The 10,903-nt window shown below is 44.7% G+C and overlaps 1 protein-coding gene across 11 annotated transcripts in view; it reads left to right on the top strand.

Moving 5' to 3' along the window:
• LOC102979520 (6-phosphofructo-2-kinase/fructose-2,6-bisphosphatase 4) overlaps nt 1-10,903 on the top strand; it is a 77,550-nt gene that overhangs the window by 56,548 nt on the left and 10,099 nt on the right. For all 11 annotated transcript variants that reach the window (XM_028478518.2, XM_028478521.2, XM_055080117.1 and 8 more), the window contains one exon: nt 585-731. In XM_028478518.2, the coding sequence (XP_028334319.1) occupies nt 585-731 (147 nt within the window). The remainder of the gene's footprint in view (nt 1-584; nt 732-10,903) is intronic.

Here is a 10,903-nt window from a genome sequence, read left to right on the forward strand (position 1 = left end):
GGTCAGTGTGTGTGTGTGTGTGTGTGTGTGTGTGTGTGTGTGTGTGTGTGTGTGTGTGTGTGTGTGTGTGTGTGTGTTTATTTCTGTGTGCGTGTGCTGGTGCTGGACTCCAGCTAACATGCAATCCAGGTGGATGACCTCATTCAGTCTGGAATGTTCCCATTATATAGGGAAGGTCACCAAGCAGATGCCTGGATCTCTGGCTTGCGTGCGAGCTGTCACCAACTGATTCCCTCTCCCTGGAGAGGCATGCCATTCTGGGAGTGAGCTGAGTCCCTACAGTGCAGCTGATGCTGTGCCACAGTCCAGGGGAGACACTGAAACCTCAGTGGGAAGGTCATACAGCCTAGGGCACATGGTCGGGGGGGTGAGCACTGGCAGGGGACCTGATGAGCCACAGCTGGAACTACACTGAGGGTCTCAGAAGAACGCACAAGGACAGCACTTGTGGGTGTGGGTGTCAGTGTCATCGAGAGTTAGTTCGTGTTTTTTACCAAACCTGTTTTCTCTAAGGCTGGGCCCCATGGGCCCTTTGAGGGCAGCGCAGGACCTGTGCATCTGAATTTGCTTGTGATGTGTTTCAGTTTGCCAGGAGTCTGGCCCAGTTCATCAGGGATCAGAACATCAAGGACCTAAAGGTTTGGACAAGCCAGATGAAGAGGACAATCCAGACAGCTGAGGCCCTGGGTGTGCCTTACGAGCAGTGGAAAGTTCTCAACGAGATTGATGCGGTAATCACCATCTCTTCCCTCCCCTGCCCAGCTCCGGGCACAGCGGCGCTCACCCAGGGTGACAGTGTTGAAGGGGGTCAGGGAGAGCTTTTTCTTTAACATTTCATTATTGTTTAGGGTTCTGATTCATCCCTCCCTCCTTCCCTGCCTCCCTCCTTCCCTTCTTTTGTATATAACTATCTAGGTGTACAAAGTGATGATTTGATGTATGTATGTATTGTGAAATAATTATCACAATAAGTTTAGTTAACATCCATCACCACATAGTTACAAATTTTATTTTTCTTGTGATGAGAACTTTCAAGACATACCCTCTTAGCAATTTTCAAGTATATGATACATATTGTTAATTATAATCACCATGCTGTACATTACATCCCCAGGCCTTATTTATCTTATAACTGGAAGTTTATACCTTTTGACCCTCTTCAGCCATTTTGCCTACCAGCTGGCTTGTCATGCTTTTAACTGCCACTTTCAAATCAACAAAACCTCAAAGGGAAAAATGATGCCATATACTCATTCACCTCTTTGGGCTTCCCTTCACTTCAGGATCTTGGCCCCTCAGGTCTTCTCTGCCTTGTGGCTCTAGGGTGGTATCAAACAGATTTATTTATTTATTTCTGTTTGGCTTTTCTAGTAGCTCTCAGTGGAGTGTTAGTCTAAAACAAGCTAGTCTACCATTGCCTGATATGGAAGTCTCGAGATCAGATTTGAATCCTACAAAGATCACCCCAACTGATAGAATTGTTTTTGTTGGGATGAGGTGGGGGGAAAAGCTGGAGAAGGGAGACTAGTTAGAGGTACTTGCAGTGGCCTGGTGAGATGATGACATCTGGAACTTGGATGGCGGCAGTGAAAGAGGAGTAGATGGACTTGAGGGATGTTTATTCATTTATTTATCATGTATTTATGTGAGGCTACTCTGTGCTAGGAACTGGGCCAGGTGCTGGGGACCAAGATCCTAATGAAAGGATAGAGGCTGATGATGCCCAACCAGGGGTCTAAAAAGGATCTAGGATGGCTCCAGATTTCCAGCCACTGGGAAGGGTTCTGGGGCAAGGAAGGTGATGAGCTCACCTGAGGGCAGGAACTAATCTACTTTGTTCACTCTCGGTGTCGTCGAGAGTTAGTTCGTGTAGGTGCTCAGTAAATATGTAGTGAATGAAAGGAAGACGTTCCTGGGAGATGTTCAAGAGCAGGTACCCAGGAGCCAATCCGAGCTCCAAAGAGAGGTGGGGCTTGAGCATCCCCCCGCCACAGACATGGTGCTTGAAACTGTGGAATGGATCAGGTGGCTGAGGGAGGCAAAGTAGGACCCAGGACAGAGCCCAGGGGAGCCCTGGCATTTAAGGGGCTGTGGAGGAAGCTATGGACAGGTGTCTGGTGAGGTGGAAGGGAAACCAGGCTGATGGGGTCATGGGAGTCAAGGCAGAGAGAAGGAGGCAGTGGTCAGTGGGGTGAGATACCATAGGGAGGGGGAGTGAGGCCAGGCTCCAGACTGACCACTGGGATGTCATAAGACCACTGGGATTCTTGGCATGAGCCTACTGGTTTGGTGCCTAATGGGAATGGGTGGGGAAGTGAGTGGGGGGCAAGGGACTCAGAGTCAAGGGAGACTTGGCCGTGTGTAAGCTGATGGTGAGGGGCTGGTAGAAAGGGAGAGAATGAGATGACAGGAGGCCCTGAGTGGTGGCGAAGGCCCAGATTCCAGGGTATCAGGAGAGGAGAGGGGTGCAGGTGGCCATAGAGTACTGTGTCTCAGAACTTCATGGAGGTTTCACTCAAGAGTGAAAGGAAGGAGGAGTTTCCAGTGGGCATTAGCAAAGGGGAAGAGTTGGCTTGTCGGGAGACCGGGAGTGTTCTGTGGCCCCCTTGTCTGTGTTCTGTGGGCGATCCTCCACCCCCAGCAGACGGATGCAGCTGTGGAACAGGCAGACACTCATTCAGCTCACGAGCTTGTTCAGTTGTGTCCCTGTGGATGACATGGAAGCAAGTTGGACAGAGGAGGTGAGGAGTAGGGAGGAAGGTGATGAAGCCACATGCCATGGAATCCATCCCCGCTGGAAAAGACTGGGGAAGAGAAAGGGGGCATCCATGACATTATGAGATGGGAGAGGCTACAGGCACAGCATTCATGTAGGGAGCCAGGCCAAGAAGGCTGACAGTGGGCTGTTATCAGGGACATCGCCAGAGGGTCCCTTGGGAGCTTGGGCCACCTGGCCTCATGGAGGAAGCCTCTTTGTGAGTAAGATCTTGTCCCCCATCTGGTTATTGCTGGTCCACAGAAAACCTGTGACCATTCTTTTATTTGCTCTAGTACTTTTTCAGTTGATTATCTTAGCTTTATCTCAGGGAGCTGTCATATCTTCTGAAATTAGGATAATCCAGTTGTTACCTTCCCAGTTTATGTGCCTTGTGTTTCTGTTGTATATTCTTTTTTTTTTTTAAAGAAAGTCTATTTATTATTTATTTATTTAATTATTTATTATTTTTTTGGCTGGCTCCTTGTTGCTGCACGCGGGCTTTCTCTAGTTGTGGTGAGCGGTGGCTACTCTTCGTTGTGGTGCGCGGGCTTCTCATTGCAGTGGCTTCTCTTGTTGTGGAGCATGGGCTCTAAGCGTGTGGGCTCAGTAGTTGTGGCACGCAGGCTCTAGAGCACAGGCTCAGGAGTTGTGGTGCACAGGCTTAGTTGCTCTGAGGCATGTGGGATCTTCCCGGACCAGGGCTTGAACCCATGTTCCCTGCATTGGCAGGCAGATTCTTAACCAATACACCACCAGGGAAGTCTTAGTACCTGCTTTATCACTTGCTATTTATCTCTCCATCCCTGAGTCATCTTGATAGTTTATTTTATTCAAAATTTATTTGTTCATGAGAATAAGTTATTCGTACATAACAGTAGAGTATATTCATGTAGTTGTATCTCAGTATCAACTGTTATTACCTCTGTTCCCTTTTTTTTTTTTTTTTTTTTTGCAGTACACAGGCCTCTGACTGTTGTGGCCTCCTGCGCTGCGGAGCACAGGCTCCGGACGCACAGGCTCAGCGGCCATGGCTCACGGGCCCAGCCGCTCCACGGCATGTGGGATCCTCCCGGACCAGGGCACGAACCTGTGTCCCCTGCATCGGCAGGCAGACTCTCAACCACTGCTCCACCAGGGAAGCCCCCCCATCTTTTGATATTGTGGGGTTTTTCTTCTTAATTAGATATGTCAGAGATTAGTCACTCATTGAATTTTTTCCCTAAAGAACCAGATCTCAGATTGTATCAATTCTATTGTTTTTCTATTTCCGAATTTATTTATTTTTTTGCTTTTTTGTTATTTTCCTTTTACTTTCTTTCAGTTTTTAAAAAAGCTTCTAGAGTTTATTGACTGAGGCATTTATAGTCATTCTTCTTCAATAATGAAAGCATTTAAAATGATTTTCTGATGGATTTTATTGTGTTGAAATCCAAGAATGTGACCTGCAGTTCAGCCTTTTGGAATTTTTGTTTTTAAATTTTATTTATTTATTTTTGGCTGTGTTGGGTCTTCGTTGCTGCGCGTGGGCTTTCTCTAGTTGCGGCGAGTGGGGGCTGCTCTTCCTTGCGGTGCATAGGCTTCTCATTACGGTGGCTTCTCTTGTTGTGGAGCACAGGCTCTAGGAGCTCAGGCTTCAGTAGTTGTGGCACGTGGGCTCAGTAGTTGTGGCTCATGGGCTCTAGAGTGCAGGATCAGTAGTTGTGGCGCACGGGCTTAGTTGCTTCGCAGCATGTGGGGTCTCCCCTGACCAGGGCTCGAACCTGTGTCCCCTGCATTGGCAGGTGGATTCTCAACCACTGCACCACCAGGGAAGCCCTGTACTTTTCTATATGGTTGAATATTTTCAAAAGAAAAAGTTTGTGTATCTCATTAATTTCAACTTTAATTATATCATTCAAATTTTCTGTCTTTTTTTTCTATTTGCTCATCATAAATCAATAGTTGAATGTTAAATACACTCTAATTATAATTTTGTTGATTTTTGTTGCATTTTCAAGAAATTTGCATTATTTTACCTTTTTTTCTTCACATATTTTGATGTTTTATTATAAAGTAAAATTCATGACTTAGGAATTTGTGGGACATAAAAGGAAACAGATGGCCACTCCAATTAGGTTAATTCAATGAGGATTTATAAAAGGACCTTTTTTCAGAGATAATGCACAGGATATAGGGACCTCGTAACAACAGGGACCATTGCTTCCCTTGGGCAGAGGAGAGAGAGGATATAGGAACCTGGGGACAGGGAGCAGTGAGTAAAGGGCAGCCTGGTGGGATGGAACCTTGGGTGAGGGCCTAGACCACTGAAAGCAACTTCTTCAGGAGGGAGTCAGAATAAACATCTCAGCCTCACTCTCCTCCCTCCCTGTGACCTCCTGCCAGTGTTCCCCATGGCCTAGCCCAACAAGACATTAGTGGCCATGGGAGCCTTGTAGATGCATGCACAAAGGTCAGCCTCCTGGGGCAGAGAGCAGGTGGAGAAGCAGAAAGATATGGAGGGGCAAATGAGAGGAAACAGCACAGACTTCCTTCTGTTTCAGCATTTAAAAGATGCTGTTCCATTGTTGTCTTCTTCTTCTTCTTCTTCTTTTTTTTTTTTTTTTTTTTTTGGCTGCACTGGGTCTTCACTGCAGTGTGCAGGCTCTTCGTTTCAGCGTGTGGGCTTTTCTCTAGTTTTGGCGTGTGGGCTTCTCTAGTTGTGGCGCGCGGGCTCTAGAGGGCACGGGCTCACTAGTTGTGGTGCTTGGGCTTCTCTCTAGTTGTGGTGCATGGGCTTAGTTGCCCCGTGGCATGTGGGATCTTCGTTCCCCAACAAGGGATCAAACCCTTGTCCCCTGCATTGGAAGGCAGATTCTTAACCACTGGACCACCATTGGACCACCTCTATTGTCTTCTGGGTCACACTGTTTTCTAGCAAGAAGTTTTCTGTCATTCTTATCTTTGTTTTGTATATAATGTATCTTCTTTTACTCTATTTTCTCTTTATTATTGATTTTAAGCAATTGGATTATGATGTGCTTTGGTATGTTTTACTTTATGTTTATCCTGCTTGGAGTTCATTGAGATTCTTGGATTTCTGGGTTTCTAAATATGAGTTTGAAAAAAAATTTAAGATATCATTTCTTTAAATATATTTTCTGATACCCTGTCTCCTACCCTGGACTCCAACTTCTTGTATGTTAGACCATTTGGTATAGTATATAGAGCCTATGGGATAATCCCACAGGTCACTGAGCTTCTGTTCATTGTTTCTCAGTCTTTTGTTCTTTCCAAGTTTCTGTTTGGATAGTTTCTATTGCTATATCTTCAAGCTCACTTATCTTTTTTTTTTTTCTTGCGGTACGCGGGCCTCTCACTGCTGTGGCCTCTCCTGTTGCGGAGCACAGTCTCCGGACGCGCAGGCTCAGCGGCCATGGCTCATGGGCCCAGCCGTTCCACGGCATGTGGGATCTTCCCAGACTGGGCCACGAGCCCATGTCCCCTGCATCGGCAGGCGGACTCTCAACCACTGTGCCACCAGGGAAGCCCAAGCTCACTTATCTTTACTGCTGTTTTTGTTAAACTCATCCAGCATCCAGTGAACTTTATATTTCAGGCGTTATGTTTTTAAGCTCTAGGAGTTCAGCTTTGTTCATTTTTGTGTCTTCTTCTTTTCTTGTGATGCTCTGCAGTCCAGGAAGTGCCTGCAGTAAATTGCTGCAGTCGTAGGCTCCTTGTGTCCCTTCTGGAGGATCACAACCCTGCTCTGCCTGTTGTCTAGTGTCTACAAACAATTGTTGCATACATTTTGTCCAGTTTTTTTGAATTGTTTATGTTGGGCCGAGAGCAAATCTGGTACCAGTTACTCCACTGTGGCTCAGCCTTCATTTTGGATGGTTCCTGTTTCAATATAAAACACTTTTTGCATGGATTTTTACTTTGACTAATTTGAATATTATCATCCCTGCTTTTTTTTTCCAATTTTTTTTTTTTTGGTAAAATACACATAACATAAAATTTATTATCTTAACAACCATTTTTACGTGCACAGTTCAGTGGTATTAAATACATTCATAATGTGCAGTTATCACCACCATCCACCTCCAGAACTCTTTTTTTTAATAGTTTTATTTTTGTAACCATGTTAATGTTTATAAATTTATTTAATTTTAAAACATTTATTTATTTATTTAGGTTGCACCGGGTCTTAGTTGCAGCATGTGGGATCTTTGTTGCGGCATGCAGGATCTTTAGTTGTGGCATGCGCACTCTTAGTTGTGGCATGCGGATTTATTTATTATTTTATTTTATTTTATTTTTGGCCACGTGGGGTCTTAGTTGCGGCACGTGGGATCTTCGTTGCATCATGCATGCGGGATCTAGTTCCCTGACCAGGGATTGAACCTGGGCTCCCTGCATTGGGAGTGTGGAGTCTTACCCACTGGACCACCAGGGAAGTCCCCATCTCCAGAACTCTTTTTGCCTTATAAAATGGAAACTCTATACCCATTAAACAATAACCCCCATTTCTCCTCCCCACTCAGCCTCTGACAACTACCATTTTACTTTCTGTCTCTTTGATTCTGTCTGTATGATTTTTCTGTCTCTAAGTATGTCACATAAGTGGAATCATATAGTATTTGTCTTTTTGTGACTGGTTTATTTCACTTATCATAATGTCCTCAAGGTCCATCCATGTTGTAGCATATGTCAGAATCACATTTTTAAGCTTGAATATGGTTCCATTGTATGTATATACCACATTTTGCTTATCCTATCATTTATCTGTGGACATTTGGGTTGCTTCCACCTTTTAGCTATTGTGCATAGGGCTGCTATGAACATGGGTATATAAATATCTCTTTGAAACACTGCTCTCATTTCTTTTTGGTACATATGTAGAAGTGGAATTGTTGGATCATATGGTAATTCTATTTTTTTTTTTTTGAGGAACCGCTATACTTTTTTCCATAGCAACTGCACCATTATACTTTCCTACGAACAGTGCACGAGTGTTCTGATTTCTCCACATCTGTTCCAGCACTTGTTATTTTTCTGTTTTTTTTTTTTTACTGTAGCCATTCTAATGAGTGTGAGGTGGTATCTCACTTTGGTTTTAATTTGCCATCCTTGCTTTTTGTCCATGTTTTTTTTGTTATGCCTACTCCCTTTTATTTTTAACCTTTTTCTGTCATTTCTTTAGATGAAAGGAACATATCTTTGGTTTATTTTTTGGCCTGAGCACTTTTTTCATTTAGGAATCTAAATCCATTCATATTTATTATTACAATTGCTATCTTTGTCCTTTTTTTCCCCCAGTACCTTGCAGATTTCTCTTCATCTCATTTTTTTTTTTTCTGTATAAACATCATCTTTTCTGTGATTTGGAAGGCAAGCAGTGTTTTTATTCCAGTAGTCATTACCTTACAGCTTTTCAAAAACATTCTTAAGCAGAATGCTTGTAAATAAAGGAATAACTAAAATATACTTAACAAAATTAGTAACAGGAAAAGAATTCTTGACTCTGTTGGGAATTATGAGGATGTGTTATTTCCATTTGTTTCCTTTCTCCCCCCCCCCTTTTTTTTTTTTTTTTACTGTAATTGGGCAGAGTATAGCATCATGGTTTTTTTTTTTTATCTGTTGTAGCTCTTCTTTAGAATTGATGAACTCTTTCAAAAGAGTAAGCAATTTCTGTGACCCATTTTATAGCTCATTTAACCCATTTTGTGGGCTTTCATCAGCTGTGGCTGGTGGGAGTTACAGGAGGTTTCCAGCCCTGATTTCTTTCTCGTGCAAATAGCAGCTCCCTGACGCAGGTTAGGGGTCTGGTGTCTGCCTTCCAAGGCACGGATATGGCTGTAGCATTTGGTTTTTCAGAGAAGCCTTGGCAGCCCTGATCTTTTTTTTCTTTGAGGTTAATCTGATTATTTTCCTAGATACACTGGATTCCCTTCTTTAGTTTGGAAACTATTCTAGTATCTATGATCTGTTAGTCATCTTTCCATGTTTATCTTTGTTCTTTCTCTGTTCTGGTAAACAGCCTTGGGCTAGTCTTCTATTTTAACATTGTGATTTTTTTCTTAGCCCAATCCACAATTTACTGTCTTATTTTTCCTTTTTTAAAAACAACAGCTTTATTGAGATATGATTCACATATGATACAGTTCACCTATTTAAATTGTACAATTCAATCATTTTTAGTATATTCACAGAGTTATGCAACCATCACCACAATCAATTTTAGAACATTTTTGTTGTTCCAAAAAGCAACCCTGTACCCATACCCCCATTTCCTTCCAGTCCTTCCCCCCAGCCCTAGGCTACCACTAATCTGTTTTCTGTCTCTGTAGATTGGCCTACTCTGGACATTTCATTCCTCCTGTGGTAGAATGTATCAGTATTTTGTTCCTGTATATTGCCGAATAATATCGCATTGTATGGATATACCACATGTTATTTATCCATTCACCAGTCGATGGGCATTTGGGTAGTTTCCATTTTTTGGCTTTAGGAATGATGTTGCTCTGAACATACAAGTTTTTGTGTGGACATGTTTTCATTTCTCTTGGGTAGATAGCCAGGAGTGGAATTGCTAGGTCATAGGTTAACTTTATGTTTTTTTGTTTGTTTTATTTTTTTATTTTGGCTGTGCTGTGTGACCTGTGGGATCTTAGCTCCCTGACTAGGGATTGAACCCAGGCCCTTGGCAGTGAAAACACAGAGTCCCAACCACTGGGACGCCAGGGAGTCCCCCATGTTAACTCCGTTTAAGCTTCTTAGAAACTGCCAGGCTGTTTTCCAAAGTGGCCGCACCATTTTACGTTCCCACCAGCAGTGTATGAGGGTTCTGATTTCTCTGCATCCTCCTTATCACTTGTCATTATCTGCCTTTTTTGTTATAGCTGCCCACACTAGAACACAGTTCAGCCAAGTTCTCTGCTGCTTTATGATAAAGATTGCCTTTTCTCTCTCTCTCTCTTTTTTTTTGGCCGCGCCACATGGCTTGCGTGATCTTAGTTCCCTGACCAAGGATTGAACCTGGGGCCACGGCAGTGAAAGCAGAGTCCTAACCACTGGACCTCCAGAGGAGTCCCTAAACATTCATATTTCTAGCAACATTCTGTTCATGATAATATACATATTCTCTAAGGCAATAGAGGCTTTCTGCACTGTCCTTCACTTCCTTCTGAGCCATCACCCCAATCACTTTTTTTTTGGCCACACTGTGGCTTGTGGGATCTTAGTTCCCCGACCAGGGATTGAACCGGGCCCTCAGCAGTGAAAGCATGGGGTCCTAACCACTGGACCGCCAGGGAATCCTCCTAATCTTTTTTTTTTTTTAATTAATTTATTTATTTTTGGTTGTGTTCGGTCTTCATTGCTGCGCACAGGCTTTTCTCTAGTTGCGACAAGCGGGGGCTACTCCTCACTGCAGTGTGTGGCCTTCTCATTGCGGTGGCTTCTCTTGTGGCAGAGCACGGGCTCTAGGCACACGTGGGCTTCAGTAGCTGTGGCACATGAGCTTAGTTGCTCTGCGGCATGTGGGATCTTCCCGGACCAGGGCTTGAACCTGTGTCCCCTGCGTTGGCAGGTGGATTCTTAACCACTGTGCCACCAGGGAAGTCCCCCCAATCACTTTTATTTTATAAATTTATTTATTTATCTTTTGGCTATGTTGCTGCGTGCAGGCTTTCTCCATTTGCGGAGAGCGGGGGCCACTCTTCGTTACAATGCGTGGGCTTCTCACTGCAGTGGCGTCTCCCATTGCGGAGCACAGGCTCCAGGCACACGGGTTCAGCAGTTGTGGCTCGTGGGCTCAGTAACTGTGGCTCGCGGGCTCCAGAGCGCAGACTCAGTAGTTGTGGCACACGGGCCTAGCTGCTCTGCGGCATGTGGGATCCTCCCGGACCAGGGCTCGAACCCATGTCCCCTGCATTGGCAGGAGGACTCTCAACCCCTGCACCATCAGGGAAGCCCCTACGGAGCACAGGCTCCAGGCACACGGGTTCAGCAGTTGTGGCTCGCGGGCTCAGTAACTGTGGCTCGCGGGCTCCAGAGCGCAGACTCAGTAGTTGTGGCGCACGGGCCTAGCTGCTCTGCGGCATGTGGGATCCTCCCGGACCAGGGCTCGAACCCATGTCCCCTGCATTGGCAGGAGGACTG

Source organism: Physeter macrocephalus, chromosome 18, assembly GCF_002837175.3.
Source record: "Physeter macrocephalus isolate SW-GA chromosome 18, ASM283717v5, whole genome shotgun sequence".
NCBI lineage: Eukaryota > Metazoa > Chordata > Mammalia > Artiodactyla > Physeteridae > Physeter > Physeter macrocephalus.